This window comes from Cryptomeria japonica, chromosome 6 (genome assembly GCF_030272615.1).
Source record: "Cryptomeria japonica chromosome 6, Sugi_1.0, whole genome shotgun sequence".
Taxonomy (NCBI): Eukaryota; Viridiplantae; Streptophyta; class Pinopsida; order Cupressales; family Cupressaceae; genus Cryptomeria; species Cryptomeria japonica.
The window spans coordinates 287,093,984-287,114,271 of NC_081410.1; the positions used below are offsets into that span (position 1 = coordinate 287,093,984).

At 35.4% G+C, this 20,288-nt stretch overlaps 1 protein-coding gene across 4 annotated transcripts in view; it reads right to left on the minus strand.

Moving 5' to 3' along the window:
- Window positions 1–20,288, minus strand: part of LOC131031948 (uncharacterized) — a 297,244-nt gene that overhangs the window by 221,809 nt on the left and 55,147 nt on the right. For all 4 annotated transcript variants that reach the window (XR_009103347.2, XM_057962824.2, XM_057962817.2 and 1 more), the window contains exons 7-8: window positions 18,991–19,066; window positions 7,047–7,101 (exon numbers count right to left, since the gene is read on the minus strand). Coding sequence is in view for 3 of the 4 variants with exons in the window: in XM_057962824.2 (XP_057818807.2) it covers window positions 7,047–7,101; window positions 18,991–19,066 (131 nt within the window). In the remaining variant the exon portion in view is untranslated. The remainder of the gene's footprint in view (window positions 1–7,046; window positions 7,102–18,990; window positions 19,067–20,288) is intronic.

A 20,288-nucleotide genomic window follows, 5' to 3' on the forward strand; every position in this document is an offset into this window, starting at 1 on the left:
ATATTAGAGGTCTCAAGTGGTCGCTTAGGGAGGTAGATCCACCCTTTATTCCTCCTTCCTCTCTCCCTAAGGAAGTCGATGTCACGGAGACAATCAAAGAAATGGCTCGATGTTCCAAGGAATGAGTGGAAGACGTCTTTACTACAGCTGGAAAGTTCGTTAAAGACTTGGATCATCTTCATTCCAGATTTGGTGCCTTTCTGAACAGATTGGAAGTAGCGGAAGGTCTATGGGAGGATGTTCACATCTATCACGCCTTAGCCATTCCACGACTCAAAGCTCTAATGAAAGTTCCAAAGCAAGCATTAATTGATGGGAAAGTGATTCAGGAGAATGAGATATGATTTCCCCCAATGGTTCTACGTCATTTTCTCCGGAAAGAATATCTTTGAAAGGTTTAACATGGAGTCTTTGACTTTAAAAGACTCGGTTAGAAGGGAAATCATGAGCATGATTGAAGCATTGTTCGGGAAGAAGCTGAATGAAGGAGTAACAGTGAACTTCCTGAGAGCCCAATTGCATGAATTCTTCTTTGTGGGGTCATTTTCTAAGCAACATTTTGAGAATGTTTCTTCATTTTCCAGCACGATGAAGAAGGCGCAGGAAATGATGGCAGAATGGGAGAACTTCTTCTCCAAGAACGAAGAGGAAATCACATTGATGGAATTCAATATTGAGAGTGTGCCAAGTGTCTCCATAGGAGAACTGGAAGCCATCATCGCCAAATTCATCACTTATGCAATTAATGAGCAGGACAACGGTCGTCCATTCCTAGACAAGAATCTTTTGACTAAGTAGTGGTGGCACACTTATTGCTGGAATATTTTGACCAAGCGGCGGCCTAGTCAATGCATGTTGAATGCATGAAGAATCTTTTGCATGCAACCGCCATGTTTATGATTTTATGACAAATTCCCTCCGCATGTCGTCATCGCATGGAGGAATGATGGGCATTTATTTCTGCATGGGGAACATTCATTGTATGTTGGGTGAACTTGACGTAAGTGGTGCATTTAATGCACAAATGAATGCCATTTTGGGCATGTTTGAATTAATTGTATATGGGTTTCATGGGTATTAATTGCTGATTCCCACCTTGTTGCATCATGTTTGGGGAATCTTTTGGGTCAAACCCTAATTAGGGTTTGCATGTCCTCATGGTCTGAGGCCTATATAAAGGAATGACCCCCCTCATTTGAAAAGAGAAGAGAGATTGTATTCTGAGATTGTTGCTTTAAGTTTTAAAGCAGTCCACTTAATACATTATTCGAATTGTTGGTGTGTTCTTGTGTTGTTTTAAGACTTGCATGGTCTCACTCTCTTCATTTAGATTAAATTTGCTTTCAAGTATTTAGATGAACGGGATTTGATAAGGGTGCTTGTTGTGAACTCCGTGCTCATACCTTTGGTTTGCAACTGATTGTTGCCAACTGTGCAAGGTTAATCTAAGCCTCTTATATGTGTGAACTTAACTTCAATCATCTAGTTAATGATGTTCAAATTGATGGCTTTCATTGGTGATGTGAAAAACTATAACACAATCGTTGAAGATTGCACTGCCTTCGTGTAGTTGTGCTATGTTGGCAAAGAAAAGTGTGGTTTGATTTCACGCAAGTGGTCCTTGTCTCTTTGTTCATGGGGTTAGATTAGATTTAGCATAGTTCTCTCAACCCTTTCCTCTTTACTTTCCGCATGTTTAATCCAAAATTCAAAAAACAAAAGAGAACTTTTACTACAAATCATTCGCAAAGTTGTCCTTGAATCCGCAAATTCGTCAGAATCTTCTTTGAGAATACGTAAGGCCACTTGGGTTACCAGTAAAACACATCAGTCGACTAAGTCACGTCTGTGCATGAAGGAACCTTGGAGTTAGGCATTTGATCTTATCGCAATCTTAGCATACGGTTTAACTTTGTTCAAGAGAGAGTAAGATGGCCGTTGGTAACTGTATTCTGTGTTAGACGTTGTCATAAAAAACACATCAACACGGCACTCTCCTAAAATTCGACCAACAACTGCAGATGTACATGAATCCTTCTTTTCAAATAATACGCTGTCTCTATCTAACTCTCAGACTGATCACCTCCATTTTTTCCACTCTTCTCTTAAAAAAACTTCTAAAACTCAACTCTACGACTTCATTCCCCACACACAAGAACATCAATGATGTAATGAATACTTCTGTTACAACTGATAATAATTGACCATTCTTACTTAGCAAGGATGCCAGACTGGAAATATTTAGAAACCGCTGACTCAACAGAGACCAACCTTCCCGTCTAGTAATATTCGGCCGAAAAGAAAAGAAGTTATGGCAAAAAAAAAAAAGTTTGTATCATCTTTGATAACCAAAAAAAATGCCCAACTTCTACGGCAAAAAAAATGTGTCGATACTCATTTCATTTCCACGTGACAAGTTGAGTGGAAAAATGTCCAGTTAGTGAGTCGGAACCAACATACATGATCGGAGAATATAAATTAATGCCCAGAGCTAGAATAAATCTAACAATTTAAAAAAAACGCCCAGACTGCAACTTGCGATAAGAGAATATATTTTTTGAACTGCATACTATACTGAAACCATATAAAACGAAGTCGCTCACAGATGAGACACGTAAGTCTTCAGTTAAAACAAAAACTGAAACATCCTCTGTAAATAACATCATATTAAGTAAAAGCATTATTCAGAAGGAGAAACGCATCCTCTTCTCAAATACTCTGATGAACAAAGGAAGCTGCAGCCCAAACATGTCTAAAAAAAAACCACGTAATTTCTGGAGTTGGCACAAAAAGTAAAGAAAGGTTCGGAGAGAACAAGACAGCTACTGCAGACATGACTCATACAGCTGTCAAGATGAACTTCGATTACCAGACAAAGATGATCACACAAAAAAAAATCCCAAAAAGTACAGCAGCATATACAACAAGTGTACCATTTGACCATCAGCAAAATGAAGTAAATTGAACCACGTATAACACAAAGAGCACCTTTGACATCAACGATAAAACACTACTACGCAAAGGGTGTCTAAGCTTGCAAGTCACAATGTACATTACCTAATTTGACTGAATGAACAGCTATATATTCAAAATGAATTCAATCATAAAAAAAAGTGACCAAAATTGCCAATAAAGTCAAAAAATATAAATATTCATTTGTCTATACCAATAAATCCTATAAAACAAATTGATAACAAATTTTGATTCAAGAATAATGGAAACACCTATAGAATGAACAGGTTAGAAAATAAATATACATTAAAAAAACCTTTTTGCCCATGTCCATGTTGATCCAAGGGATATTTTTCACTTAAAATTTAAGTATCTTCAATGCTCCAAAAATCAGCTCAACCAATCAGTGGTTGACACGTGGCGTGTTGAAATTAGAGCATTTCAAACTATTTGACAAAATTGTTATCCATGGGTTTTGATCCCGTAACCTCCTCCTTACAAATCGGCACTTCCACCGCTAGCCACATGTCCTCTTTACTGTTTTAAGCGGTAAAGTTTGTTTTATGCAATGCGGATAGGGACAAAACTAGTGTGTGCCCCGTGTGGGGGTTGAGCCTGTGACCCCACGTGGCCCAAAATAGGTTGTGACCGATGCGCCATTGAGGCCCTTGGAGTTAATTGCGGAGGTCACTTTATTTAAACAATCTTCATCAGCCAATCCTTATGTAAATAGGGGTCTTGGTATAAACAAACCCCTAAAATATGAAGATTGATTGAACCCCTAAAATGGTAACGGGGTTAATTCGTACTTTATTGTTAGGGGAGAAGATTATTTTTGTAGTTATTTGTTTTAGTCTATTTTAGACTTATTTTATGTATAAAAGGGGGGTAGTAGACCTTTTTGAGGTATCCAGGTGATGGGAAGGAGATGCTATGTTGAAGAGTTTGTTGTTATTTCTGCATGTTGGAGGTTAAATACTGATGTGCTTGAAGGGAATAATTTTTGTAAACATTTGTAATTGATTTCTTGGAGTGATCAGATCGGTCCCCCTATTGGAGCAAGACCCGGAGACGTAGTTCATCTGGATGAACTCCGTTATCAATTGTGTTTGCTCTTCTATCTATTTTGCTCTCTTTTCTTTCTATCATCATCTTTAATATGCTTTGTTGATTTAAACATTTTAATCATGTTAATTCGCTTATGTATGCTTTAAATTAACTTATGTAATTGCTATAAGCATTCTTATGCAATAGTCATAGATCCTAATCAGATCACATGTGGAGATGGATCTTTCAAATGAGTTTTTGGAAGAGATCGTTCAGAGGGTTGGTTACAAGATTTCCAAACAACCAATTGATTATGCAAAATTCAAATTTCTATGCAAAAGTTGTTTTCCTCAAGGGCATTTAAACTCTCAATGTGACAGGAAAGTGCTCAAATCTTTTCCAAAAATAGTTCTTGTTTAAACCTATCTAAACCATTAATTAAAGATGATGTAAATGTGTGACATAAATTATCCTTAAACAAATTTACCACCATTTCACATCCTAGTGGATCTTTTCCCTCAATTTTAGCTGGCAGACAATCAAGGGAATCCTCAAATTCAATATGCGTAGTAAAGTCCTTTGATCCTAAAGATGACATGGATTTTGATATTTTTTTGTATTTTGAGATACAAGCTTTTTTTTAGCAAAGTATCTAGTACGAGTTGTAATCATAAATTTTTAAAATGTAAGCTATAACTAGATTTGATGTTCGCCTTTTAACCAAACTTTGACCACTAAATTAGGTAAACTAATATTTTCTCTCTAATAATAATTTATAAAGAACTAACTCTATGTAATTATTCAAGAACTTTCCAAAAATGAAAAAAAAAAAAATTAAAGAATCCAGAATGTGGCCTATAGAATATAATATTAAAATATTTCGACCGAAGGCCAGTTACGGAATTGTATTTTGCCTCCACAATTACAATGAATTGACTATGCCAAATTTTTTACAAGCTTTCAAAAAATGTAAAATATTCAAAATTTAAAATTTGCAGCATAGAGGGCTAATTAAGCAAAAAACATAAAATTGTAATAACTTTTGTTAAAGTGATCTTAAAAAGCTAATTTTTTACCTAAACCTTCCTTGATTATTTACCTCAAAACCCCCCCAAATAAATAGGTCCAAATTTTCAAACGATTTATAAGTTATGGTGAAAAATAAGATCTTGGCCCAAATCATAGCTCTAATACATTGTTATGGTATTTCTTAAAAACAAGTACAGAAAATCAATAAAATAGAAAACCACTTTGAGGGGATAACCTCCAATAACCAAAAAATAATATATGGATTCAATATTGAAATTTATGATGATTTCATAGAGTCTCTCTTCCTTATTTATATGCATAGCTAGATAGAGACATACCCCTTCCTTATAACTATATCATCTTAATGAATAAATAAAATTAATAAATGAAAATATAAGGTTAAAGCATGCCACAAGTGTTTATCTTTATTATAGATAAGCATATATAATACTAGAGTCTAGGATATTAATGCTTACTATAATCAATTAAATGCACTAGCAATGTGAAAAATGCATAAAATAAAAGGGTAATTTCTGTATTCAAGTCAGAGTGATAAGATTAATATGCGTTATAAATGAAGAAATAAAAAACTTTAGGATTTCAATGGATTCTTTGTATTCAGATTATTTGGACACATTGTAAATAGATGCATTATCAATGGAAACCAACATCGAAGGAGATTTTCCACTAAGAGGGAGAGGACCAAGGGGAGGTGGCAATGGCAAATATGAAACAAGTGAACCATAACAACAGCCCACAAGATAGGGGCAATGAACGACCAAGGCATCAATGCAGCTCCACAATAAGGTTCGCCACTCCATGAGCACTAATGGGGGGAAAATTAGGAATTAGTCCTCACATGAATGTGTGTACAATAGGTTTCTAGAGATTAGTGGGTTGTAAATTATTGGGTAGTTATAGTATAAGCGCCATATATTTTTGCATAGAATGTTGAAGATGATTGATTGATTAATGTGTTTAAGTCTTTGTATCTCCTTAAAGTCTTAAGCACATCGTAATAGAAATTCAACCCTGGTTTGAAAATTTGCAAAATGCAGATTATCAATGCATGGTGAAATTGGGAAGTTTTCTTTCTTGGGAAGTTTGTAAGAAGAAACGGTGGGCATTTTGTCTTAGAAAACTGTTCTCATACTTCCCATTATAAACTATTTTAAACTAAAAATGGGAAGTTTTCTTTCTTCTGGAAGTTTGTAAGAAGAAACGGTGAGCATTTTATCTTAGAAAACTGTTCTCAAACTTATTAGTTTCAAAACAAACAGAAAAAGATAAAATGCTCAGGCAGTGGGGTGTCATATCCTGCAAAAATAGTTTCAACATTTGCAAAAAGTAGATTATAATTTCCAAGTTGTTTTAATGAACTATTTTAAATTGAAAATAGGAAGTTTTCTTCCATGTTAAAGATTGAAAAAAGAAAGGGTGAGCATTTTGTCTTAGAAATTGTCCTTGTACTTAAATCCATAAAAAGGAGAAAAGCGCAAAATGCTGAAGCAAACACAATTTGTTCCAGCATGATTGGAGGATCTTCTCCCTTGATAATCAAAAAAGAAAAAGCCCCTATAATGACAATTATGCAAATGCACGTCTTTGCCTTTTCCCTCTCAGAAAACTTATTCTCAAGTCTTTCTACAAGTACATAAAAACTAAAATATGATAACCTGACAATGAAGAATTTTTTACTCTAGACAACTCTCAAGTGCTACTGTTCATTTAATTCTTAATCATTGATCACAAAAGTGTGATAGAATTTCTTAACTGCTGACCAAACATTAGGATATCACTCAAAACTTTATCCAAATTTGTTGATAGCTTAGAATTTCTTTAATCAAAAGTCCCAAAATTGCTAGATAATTGACGATGATTGGTTTCAACTCACTATTCAGTTTCAAACTCAAAATGTAAACATGTACATAATAGAGAAATATTTAAAATGTAAAATATTCCTAATAAGAACTTTACATGAAGTCTAACAATAGATATTAAGGAAATAGTAAACATACTCAAATTTCTCGAACACCAAGTGTCTGGCAAAACCAATGGTGGAAGAGCTTCAACCTGCATAAAACAATTCATCCTGTAAAAGCATTGAAGATCCCTTACATTGACTTTCCTTATAATAACAATAAGCATAAAAACAAACACAATAACTGATCATAACATCTGTTTATAGAAATTTTGAGTGTCTTTTGTGTAAACCCTGTAGCTATTGTGTCTATATCTCCCTGATTTCCTTTTCGAAGAGTTATTTCAACACATCCCCTTGCTGGTTCTATCTTCATTTTACCTACTGTCCTATTGACTGACATTACACTCCTCAGCATCAATATAATTCCATTCCTTCTTTTCTATTTTCTCCAAAACTCATATACTCTTTCAGTCCATGGTCCACAAACATCGTAAAGAATAATTACCACCTATAAATAAAGGTCAGAGAGCCTATTCACTAGTAAATATGAATATTTAATATAGGTCCATCTGGGTCCACAGGCAATCTTGTAGCTCCCAAAAATATACACTAATAAATTTATTTTATTTTATTTAGTTTGTTTGGCAGGTAAGTGGTTCTGGTCAAAAACAAAAAAATCAATACATTTTTTTTACAATTACCAATTTATTATTGGAGTCAGACAATGAAATGGATGTTGAGGAAGGTGAATTTCAAGAAGGAATGATTTCCGCCCTTCAGGATATCATTTGTGAAAAAGGCAATCAAGAAGTGGAAGGCATTGAGCAGCCCACAGTTCCTGATTGGCTGAAAGAGAGGTTGAAAATAAAGACACTAGTAGTAGAAGAACAAGAAGAAGATGACATGGCTGATTTCTTAGCTAGGTTAGAGCAAACTGCAATAAAAAAGCCAGCCAAAAGATTTTCCACCATCCAGAGAGATGAAACAGGATGCAGGACAGTACAGATTGTCGTACCAAAAGTAGATAAGGCAAAAGGAGATATTGCTTCTCATGAATATGAAATCACTACATTCAATTTGGGACCAACTACCAAGAAGCAGGAAGTCGAAGATTTGGACAATTCAGTTGCTTCCATGAAGGCAAGACTGGATAAGAAAGTAGGAAAGAAGAAAGAATATAAGAGAGAAGTTGAACGCCTGAGGGAGTACATTCAGCACTTGACTAAACCACTTAACCAAGCCAATACAGAAGCTCCTCCACTCTTGAATCCACAAGAAACAGTCAGAAGTTCTGAAGAAGCAGTAACAGCCAGAGAGACCAAGGCATGGATGAAAAGCACAAATAGAGAGGTAGCCACATTTGTGGAAAGGTTAGCATTAACATATGAACAAACCTCTTCTTTACTCTCCAGGATTGCAAATATGGCAGAAGCATGGGCCGACCTTCAGTACATCCAAGAAAGAATCCGTCCCTGCCTTAGAGAATTGAAAGGAGTTTCAAAGCAAGAACTAATTGATGGAAATATAATTGAAGCAAGAGCTGCATATGACTTCAGCAGTTGGCACTGGACATTGGTTACACGCAGTGAAGTCTTGGAGAAAGTGAAGGCAGATGCTGACAAAGCAAAAGAGCGGATAAAAGAAATTCAAGACAAGGTTAACTTGTAGCTACAGAGGTACTTGAAAAAGAAACTATCCGAGAAAAGGATTAAAGTCAAATAATCTAAAAGCTAAGACACAGAAAATCCTCTCCACTAAACCAGTCCTGACGTAGAATTTGTCTAAGGCATCGAACCTCCTATCCATCAAAGATGCTTTCCAAAAACAGGAATTAGATGGGGAAATCACTTTTGTTGTATGTGCAGATGATTTGGAAGGATTAGCATTCAGAGTCAACGTGCTGCCACATGTCACGATGGAAAAGGTTGATCAGATTGTGTCCAAGTTCATTGAATTTTCTGCCTCTCAACAGGAGAAGGGGTGCAATCCTAAAAAAATAGCACGTTGTGCTATTTGTCTTGCGTGCATTGGATATTGACTTTATTTTGGGAGACTCTAATTAGGGTTAGGTTGTCCTAATCTCGACCGTTGATCTTAGATTGATCTCTGTCATTCATTTTTTTTTCAAAGACTCTATATAAACTCATTCTCTCATTTCATTTCAGTGTGGAGAGATTTATGAAATTGTTGCATAGAGCTACTTGGATAATAAAAAGTTCATTATCAGTATTGTTTTGAAGTCTTTTTTGTTATCAAGTGGTTGCATGGTTGCATATTTTCTTCAACACTTCGAATAGATTTGCTTTAAGTAATTTGCTTTGAAGTTGTTAGATCAATGAAGGATTGATAGTTTAGATTGGTGAAATTTTGCTCATACTTGTGTTGGATGGATGATTTTCATTCGATGTGTAAAGTTAGCTTGAGCTTTGATGTGGATGCTTAACTTCTACTTAGACTAATATTGTTCATTTGTTGGTATTATTCATAAGTGTGAAAATCTTAAGCACAACCCTAGAAGATTACACCCGCTTTGCGTAGTTGTCCAAGTGTGGCGCAAAGTGTCGTTACCAGTTTCACCCAGTCTTTACCATCTCTTGAGATCATAGGAATAGCTTAGAAGTAGCATAGAATTCCTAAACCCTCATCCTTTTTTTTTTTGAAATCCCGAATCAGAAAATCCAAAAACAAAGAGCATTTATTGATAAATTCGCCTAAGGCCAGCTTGTGAATGATACCAGTTGTTAAGTGTAAGTCCCCCTTGTATTTCAGCACACACTACCCAAGAAGCTATCCATATAAAGCCACTCGTTCACACATATAGACCTTGGAGTCGCCTTATGGTCTTTCTCGCAAACTTGGCACAAGTAGTGATTTTGTTCAAGAGAGGATAGAGTATCCTTGGATATTTTATTCTAATGTTTGGTATATGATAAAAAGTACACCAACAGATACCACTGACAGCTGATGTCAAGGCAGGTCGGAGATTAGGAGGCCAACTGGAAGTCCCTCATAACTGATCGGCCATTTTATCATGAAGTACAAGTAACAACTTTTGTCTTTTCATTATCTTTGAAATTGCTCTTACCTTTGCACTCTAGGTCGGACTTTTCAAGGCCAAGTGGAAATCATCTAAGCATGGCTAGGGTTTTGATAAGGCATTGGAAGTGACTTGGAAGAATCTTTGACAATCTGATCACCTTCTTGCCTTCTTATTGAAATCATTCCTCGCCTTTAGCAGTATAAACATCATTATCATGTCTTGGAGCAAGGTTCTAAGGGCTGATTAGGACTCTCCAAGATAGGTCGGACTTTTTGGTACCCACTGACAGTTCGGACTTTTCACGGGTCACTGACAGTGGTCGGACCTTTGATGCTTCACTAAGCGATTCAAACTTTTGGTTTCAAACTTGAAGTTCGGGTTTTGAAGGGGCAGAGGAAGTGATCGGGGTTTTGTCCCCTCACTGACAGTGACATCAACAAGTTCGTCAATCTAAGGGTCTACTAGCAGTCAATCAAAGATGTCAACTTCACTTGCCCAATCACCTTGTTTAAAACCTTTCAAGTCACTGCTAGAAGATTTCATCCATGTCAATCATTACTACCTCTTAAAACATCAAGCATTCTCCTAGATCAATGTTCATTATGCCAAGTAAAAAGACTTCCTCACCCTGGACAGATTTTTGGACACCAACTAGAAGTCAACTAGAGCTGGTCGGTCTTTTTTGAGGTCCATTGATAGTGGTTATGGATTTTGCTCCCAAGTGGAACCATGCGTGGATTTAGGGGTCCACTAGAATTTCACTCCAAAGCATCAATGTTACATGCTCAATTAGCATTTCAAGGCATTTCCACCCGCTCCTAGCTGATTCTACCAATCCCATACATCATTATCACTCAAAACCCTTAAGTATGGACATCATCAACATCCAACTCACCAAACATGCAAGCTTTTCAAGCTGATCGAACTTTGGGTAGACAACTGGAAATGATCTGAAGCAAGGTTGGAGATCTTACCACCTCTTGGCAGTGCTAGAAGAGGCAGGTCGGACCTTTAGGGGTAAAATGGAAGTGATGTCAGCATGTCAAAGATTAAAGCACTCACTAACAATGAAAGCAAAGGCAGGTCGGGGTTTCTGCCTTGAAGTGACAATGATATCAAGAAGGTCGGACTTTTTAAGGGTCACTGGCAGTGAGTGAAGGCAAGTTGAGGTTTAGAGCGGTCACAAGAAGTGACCTCTCTTGTTCAATTTTGTGAGTTGTGGCATTTAGCTTACCCATTTCAAGGGTCCTTCATCATCACCCAAGCCTCCTCATAATTGGCATCCATCAAACATCTCAATCCTTGTTGTCCTCATTTTTGTTTCCAAAAATGAAGGACCATTACATAATTTTTTTGTGAAAAAATGAAAAAAAATTACTCTGTGGCACACTTCCCAAGGCAGAATTTCGACTAATCCATGGACTGGCTTGATCCTCAATCCATCCTCGAACTATGTATCAAATTTCATCGCATACTGAATTTGTTTACTATGTCTTTCCTTCAATTTCGGGTTTTTTCTCTCTGACTGCAGGTGGAGAATTTTCCTTGAACTGCAAGTTTTAATAATTTCCATTGTTTTGGTCTTTGTAGGGAAATTTTTAGCTTATTACATGTGCATTTTATTAAAAAATGAAAACTTGTAATTTGTTTTAAATTTCCCCTTTATTGCTTTTATTGTTTTTTGGCTTTTTCAGTTAAAATAGGGATTTTTTGGTTAAGTTACAAGTAAACTTGTAGTTCTTTCCAAAAAACCCTACTTTAATGGTTTTTACATGTTATACAGATTTTAAACCCCTATTACATGTGTGCAAGTAAATTATAACTTGTTATAGGGATTTTATTTCCCCTTTACAAGTGATTTTAAACTTGCATCTATCTCAAAAGATCCCGATTTTGCCTTGTAAATGAAAAAGTGACAATTTAAAACTTGCACTTTGTCTCCAAAAACCCGATTTTGCTCATAAAGTTCATTTTTGACAATTTTAAACTTGCAATTTGGTCCAAAAAACCCGATTTTGCTTTGTTGTCGTAAAAGTGACAATTAAAACTTGTTATATGGAAAATAAAACCCGATTTCCTTTATGACATGTGAATACATGAATAAAACTTGTATTTTCTTCCAAAAAACCCGATTTTCTTCCCCTTGGTCAATTTTTCCACAAATTCTTCCTAACTTTTTGTGGAGAAATCCAAGGAGTAAGAAGGCGATTTTATAGCAAGGCGATTTGTGTAGATTGAAGAACACGTTGCTGCTGTTTTGTGATGATTTACCCTCATTCTTTGCTAAAAACGGTTTACCACGTGGTCCTTTGAATCCGCATTTTGGAGGATATTTTCTTTGCAAAACAGCAAACTCCTAAATCGTTTTTACTTGTCTTGCCTAGGCGTGGAGGTTGGGGGCTTTTAATGGACATTTTGATACATATGGTGTTTTTTCAAAAATGTGGCTAGGGTTTTGGAATGTGGTTGATTTATTTTTAAGAGTTCTCCTTCCTTCTTTCAAAGATCGATCATCTTTTTGAAGAGGCATTTTCAGTTTGAAGCAAGGTTTGATTTCTTTTCTTTCTTTATTTCATTTTCTTGTTTTTCCTTTCTAGTTGTAAATGGTTGTTTCTTCCCCAAAAATCGGTTTTGTGAGAGAGATTTTCCCCTTTGTAAAGCAATTTTAGAATTGCATTGTTCTTCCCCATTTTCCCTCTTTACTTGTAATCGGGATTTTAAATCCCGATTACAAGTTGGATGAAATCATTATTCTTCCCTTACGGATAAAAGATTTAACCATCTTTTGTTTAAATTCCAAGTTTCAAAGATGAAAAATATCCATTCTTTCAATTTCGGGTTTTTAGAACCGGATTACATGTTGAAAGTTCTTCCCATTTTCTTGAAGATGATCTTCCCAAAATCTTTGCATTTTCACTCATATTCATTTCCATCATTCGTACATACCATCTTATCCACTCATTTCACACCTTCATCCATTTTCTCCATTTAAAGTCTACTTGCGGTCAGCCATCCAGAACCCGAAATTGGTCCAAAATGCACTCAAAAAACACTTGAAAATGAGTTCTAAAGGTCCAATTACAAGTGCAAACTTGTAGTTACCCATTACACATATGAAGTTGCATGTTTGTTCCCCACAATTGTAAGTTAATGCTCTTATTTTGCAAGAAGATTTCAAGAATGAAGGATGATACAAAGAAGAGATACAACAACAATTCATGGTTGAGAGCATAGAATGCTTTCAAGACAAAGATGGTCATTACATGAAAAGAGGAAGGCGACCCTTTCCCTCCTAAAAAGATAGTACTACCCCGGTTCAAGATGTCTTTACCAATCCAAAATACTTCAAGTTCTAGCATCCTGAAGCAACATGAAGATCATCACTGACAAAGGATGATGCAGTTAGAGTCGTGTCTTTAGACACATGGAATAGTTTTAGTTATGCATTTGTAATTTTGTTTTGACAAGTTACATGTAAAAAAGATAACTTCGTAATTGCAAGTTAACTCATTACTTGCACTTTTGTAATTACATGTAAAGCAACTACAAGTTGTGTTCAATTAGGACTGTAGTTGGAATAAGTCAAAGTTAGTTATTGAATAAGTCTTGGTGGTTGAGAAAATTTCTCAAGTTAGTTGGGATCCTCCCACCTTTTTCTCATGACTCCTCTCCTATAAATTCTTGAGGGGGTCTATTGTAATTTTATCTTTTTGAAAGAGAGCAAAAACTCTGTCAAATTTGTAGCAAAGAAGTCTTTGAGCTTTCATGTGTGAATTCAAGAATTGAAAGGAATAGAAGAAAATTGTTCAAGCTTTGAGTCTTTGTGCTACATACTTGAGTTTATGTTCTATATTATCTTTCTTGCAAGTGTTTCTTAAAAAGCTTAATCACATCTGATTTGCAATCTTTGTGCTACAAGTAGTTGAGGTTAATATAGATTTAAATAAATATTTTGTTGAGAGAAGCTCCAAGTCTTTGTGCTTTCACTTGTTCTTAGGAGAATTTAGGAGTAGATTTTGTGACAAATAGTTGTAAGTCTTTGAGCTTATACTAATTCCCATTCTTTTAAGTAGAGAAGAATAAGATATTTCAGTCTTTGAGCTGTTATAATTTGTTCTTTATAGCATTAGTATAGAAAAGGGTAGATAGGACTTCACATAATCAAGTCTTTGAGCTTGATATTGCTGTCTCGTCCCGAAAGAAGTGACGGAAGTCTTTGCGCTTTCAGAAAACTTCATATCCTTTCTCATTTCATTTTGAAAGTGGTTACTGCTGTTTATATCAAATCACTATCCTTTTATGTGAAGAGAAAAGAATATTGTCTTTTTTGAAGGAAGAAGAAAGATTGCTGTCCCATCCTAATTTATTTTCAAAGTTGTAGTTAGATAGAGGGAGCCTTCCCTTAATTAGGAGAGTTTTACTCACACGCTGTGGTTGAAACCACAATTTTGTATATTTCCCCAAGTGTACAAAATTTTCAACCAACAATCCTTATGACTGACCTCCACACTCACACTTATCATTTCTTCCATCTCTAATGATGATGATCAAATGAAATGACCATCACAAATCGTTCATTTCTAAGATGTTGAGGACTAACTAACTCATTTCTTCCAAAAGAGAAAGACAAGTCCTGCTCATTTCCTAGCAACCTGGGGCACTGCATCCCCTCAAGCAAAAGCTTACTAGCTAACGACACTACTAGACGACTAAACTAAGACAACTATCCTAGAAAGCGTGAAAAAGTAGGGGTCCCCATTTACAGTGGGGCGATGTGTGAAAACGTCACAAGAAGTTTCTTTCCCAAGTTCTCAATTTAAGATTTTAACTTGAGTTTTTAATTAATTTCTAGTGTCTCATTAATACCTTTTCCTCTCTCCTCAAAGGGTGTTCACTCTCTCTGTAGACTTAAGTGAACTTTTGAGGATTATAACTTGGGTCTTAATAAAGTTTTAACTTGGCAACATCGAGATTTGGTAAATGATAATTGATGCCTCTCGCTCCACTCGAGAAAACCATTTGAACCCAAATTAAATTAACCCAATCATGTGTCCTTTATTCAATACGTTAGCCTACAAGGAACTGGTTATAGACAAACCCTAATACCAATGTAATGTCCCACCCCAATCTAGAACACTGAACAACTGTAGAACTAATAAGAACCTGCTTGTTCCCTGTATTATTATTTGTTTGATTGATTTTATCTTTCAGAACTAGACAAAAGTTGCACAAGGGTTTAATGTATTATGTTTGGAATGTTTTTTGGATTAATAATAGTAAACAACACAATTCCTGCAATAAATGAAAATTCTGAAAATAGCATAAAAATCTATGAAACCTGGGAACTTAATTTCTAGATTTCTTTATAGTTTCAACATTACAAGATTTGTTGCAAAAGAGAATGACCTCATACAGAAAATAGGTCTTACAAATCAAATTGAAGCATGTACAATATTTGCCTCCGAAACTTGATGAAGGTAGGCTCCAAACAATTGTCTTGTACGTCTGATTCACCAAGCTTGCAGCCACATAGGATACTCAGAAAACGCCAAGTTGGTAGCCACTTAGGTCACTCAGAAAATTACTTGTAACTCTTTCAAAACTGCCCTTTTCAACTCAAAAAACCTCTTATCAAGGTAGTCTGATCTAGGCACTCAAGAAGTGCAAAAAGAGTTATCAAAACCTAGGCAACTTAGCCTAGAAATCACCACTTTTCTATGGAGCTGGTATGGCTTGGCAGAAACTGATTTTTGCTTGAAATTACCGTTTGAACCTTTGCAAACTGTTGTAAAGCTGCTCCAAACTGCTGCCCATTACGTAACTGATGTAGCCCAATACCAAACAGCAATTGGGAAGCTGATTTCAACTCCAAAATGGCTAGGAAAGGGTGAGGCTAGACAGGCAGGCTGCTCACTCGGATAATCCGCATCAAATGCTCTTGGGTCTTCTCCTTTCTCAAAACAAGCCAAAGAAGGGATTGGCCTCACAAGAAAGCACCTCGCTCAGACACAACCAGCAAAATGTCTTCAAAACTGATTTTCTTTTGATGCACCAATGAGATCCCCGAAGTGGAATCTCCCTAGACACCTTGAGATGATCTTCTTCAGCTGCAGGTGTGATGACTTGTGAAAGGTTTCGTCGTCACAAGCTGCTCCAAACCCTAAGGTTCAACCAAGCTCCTCTCAAGAGGCCACAGAGAAAAAATATTAGCGAAGACATCCCCAAAATGAACTCCAAGTTGCTTTTTATAAGACTCCAAATCCAAACACCCTAATTAGGGTTTATTTTCCAAGTTCTCACTTTAAGATTTTAACTTGAGTTTTTAATTAGTTTCTAAAGTCTCATTAATACCTTTTATCTCTCCATCCTAGCACCCACCTTTTCTTTAACTTAAGTTTTATTTAATCTTCACTAATACTTTGGAGTGTAGCTTGGGCTTTAATAAAGTTTTAACCTGGCAACTTTAAGATTTGGTAAATAATAACTGATACCTCTCATTCCACTTGAGCAAACCATCTAAACCTAGAGAAAACTAACCCAATCATGTGTCCTCTATCCAATACGTTAGTCTACAAGGACTTGGTGATAGACTAGATTGGTTAACACTGGTTAGAAGAGGACATTACATAAAACTTTTAAATGTTGTACAAGGCTGCCCCAAAAGCTGAAAACAAACAATTTAAGGAGTTTATGCTTGTTTTTCACAGCTCAAGCCTATTTCCACAAGCTCTATACCCCATATTTTGCACTCCACAAATCAACAAAGAATACTAGATCAGCTAGTTACACATTGGCAAAGTATTGAAAGATGGAGAGACAAGAATATGAGTAGAGATCAAAAGTACTTGACAAATTCTATACTTTGTTGACTTGTGGTAAGAGAAATTTTAGAGCTTAAGTAAACTATGATGAGTAGTGTTTTTAACTATGACAGTTTCATTGAAAAACTTCAACTCATTATTGCTTTCGGACCCTTGAGGTTGGTTGAGATGGGTATGGTCCTTAAGTTGAGAGCAAATAAAAATTTACTTGGTTCTATCAATACAAGTTCTTGGCTTCATTCCTTGATGAAGTGGTTGCCATATTAGCAAATCGGAGCAATTAACTAGATGAGCTTTACACGGAAGGCAACCTCATTAGTATCATCTTTCCCATGTACTTTTGTTGATGATAGCTTCATTCAAATCAATCAAGATGAGATACAACCTATGTTCCAAACATTGATAAAAAATACCTTGGATAGAGCGCAATAGGATGAAAATGTACGTTGATTATCTTCTATTGCCATAAATATTGATGATACTAACGAGGAGGTAATCGAGACTCATATACTAGTCACTCAAAGTAGTATTTCACTCAATGTATAGATGATTTGTATGGATTCTAGACCATAACCTATCCTTGATTCGCCCCAACTGAAGACCATTAAACATTTGGAGGATTCCTTGGATTATGCAATTACGAACAGAGATTTCTAAAGGGGTTTTCATAGCTAACCGCACCCATTACAAATCTAACTAAGATGTAATCATTCTCTCGGTCAAATACAACTCAGCAAGTATTTGATTGCCTTGACGAGGTAATGAGCGCTTGTCATGTACTAGTACTTCCTAATTTCTCTCAACCCTTTCATACTCATCTATTAAAGAAAGAAGTGTGGAGTGCTCCCATAATGTCAGATTTGCATATGGACAGTAACATTATACTCATCTAGGGTCCAAGAACTCTATGCCACTACCAAAATACCTACCCCCTTAATGCTGGTGTTCTCCAAGAAAGTTTGAGGTTTCCAAGGACCTTGGAATGGACCAAAAGAAACATTATAAAATTCTATGCAATCAAATTTATAAAACCTCGTCTTTAGAACTATGTTTATCTTATAACGATTATTGTGACCATGACTCTCAAAACAGAAATTGATATGATGCTAATCCATGTATAAACCAAAAGCATTAAGGAATGTCAACATAATTTATTGTGTTATGTTAATGTCATCTAGACCATAAAATGAATCTTTCAAATAGAGATATAGATGAGGTTAACTTTATCGTAATCTATTAGAGATAGAGTAAATTTTATACTATTTGAAAGACTCGTGTTCCATTGGATGATCTCATCATCCCTAAAAAGATTGTAATATCCACTTCAATAAGATACTTCTAGGAATCTTGATCAATAGCATACTACAAGCAACCAAGAATAGATTAGGGTCAATCTTACATCATAATTATATCTAACATGTGCCAACTAGGATTAATCAATTCAATTGCAATATGCATAATTATCATTCATATTAACTACAATAGGAACCATTGGACCCTATTCAAAATCTAGAACCTCATATTGGACTGATATCCAACCATACAATATTGTATAAGGTTGCAGAGATAAGGCATGTCATTAGATTCCAAAGTTGTTTAGTTCTAGTAAATACCAATGAGTTCCCTTGCACACTACAAAGCACATCTTAAACACTAATTCAACATAAGAAATCTTTGTTGTAGTTCATAGTGCTAAGTTAATTGATTGTACAACAATACCCAAGGAAATCTTAACCTTGACTAATATATAAATAACAGAAGCGAGTTTTTTCTTTATCAACATGGAATTTGCCTGATTTTTATCATAATTTTCATATAAGCAACCTTCGACAAACATTTGCTATCCAATTACTTAGCTTTAAGAAGAGAAAGTTAGCTTTATTATCTTACACAAGTCAACTCCTATGAATTGAATATCTTGAAGATATAATTGAAATTCTAACTACTGGAATATAATGTGGAAATTGAGATAGAACAAGAAAAATATGTAAGAGGTTACTGCCATTAAAATCATATTATCACGTACAAATTTCTCAATATGCAAAGAGTTCACATAATTTAAAAGCATGCCATCTGAACGTTAAAATAATAATTTTTCCTTGATTAGCAGGATACAACTCTAAATATAATAGTTGCATATTTATATTACCCACGAAAATCATTAAAGAATAACTCACAGTTATTGAAGGTGAAGATATTTTATCTAAAGAATCCAGAAGTTCACCCAATGTAGTATTTGGAAATGTCCAAACTCTGGAAAAGAAAAACAATGTTTGCACAGTGGTTAATGACAGAGACAGATACACTATCCTAGTACGGCAAAAATAAATTAAGAATAATTCATAACGCATTCAAGAATAACCACAAAGACATGAAATAAGACTCAAATATGAGTACAAGTTAATGTCAATTACCTTTGACCCAAAAGAAGCAAAAACACATGTAACATTGAGTATATAGATTAATATCATCGCATATTTAGTGGAAAATTTTGTGGAAACAATGAAACTATGCCTATTAACCAAATTTGGGTTAAAACTTACCCCAAGTCTTTCACCAAGCGTGTAGCTCTGAGAGGTTGCATCAGAAATTTAAAAAACAAATGAACATTCAACATGAGCGATTGAATTAGGAAAGTAAATTTTATGAATAGTCTATGAAAAAACAAGTGGACAAACATTAATCATGATTACACGTGACCAAATGGAAAAATGCTCCTTCACTTGTCTAATTGGTTGTCAAAAAAAAAATCTAAGAGAACTCAATAAGTCTAACCACAATGTCCATGGCCTTCTAAAGTACGTTGATTCCCTACAAAGCAGCAATGCCCTTTGCATGATCTTTGGACATAAAATACATCCCTTGTTCTCAAATCATGATACATTGAGGAAAAATTGTGTGATATTAAAGCTAAAAAAAAATATTCCCTTGCCAACAAAATTTATCCAGATGTGAACGTCAAATGACGCTAAGTGGAAGAGTTTTGAAAAGCTCGCATTGAGGTCCTAGCTGCAAGGAAAATTAACAAATGGGCTGTCATCCATGTTAATGCATTAGTAGCTTCTGCAAGATAAGACTCTCCTAACTCATTAATCTCCTCTATTCTGTTATTAGTTTAGTCATTCATGCTTTATGTTTATCAGACTATAACATTGATCATAATTATGATATTGATATTGGATAATGATGGATTAGATTGACGACCTGCTTAACTATGTTAAGCGTCAATCTAAATGCTATCGGGCTATTAACCCGATAGCATATTAATGTCGATTCATATCGGCATTAATATGCTATCGGGGTATTAACCCAATAGTATATAATGCTAACAGCTATTGTTATTGTTTACTTTATATTGATCCATTATCATATGCTTTGATACCGATTCATTATCGGGTATGTTTATAAGCACTGTTACAATTAACAATGATACCGATTCATTATCGGGTATGTTTATAAGCACTGTTACCATTAA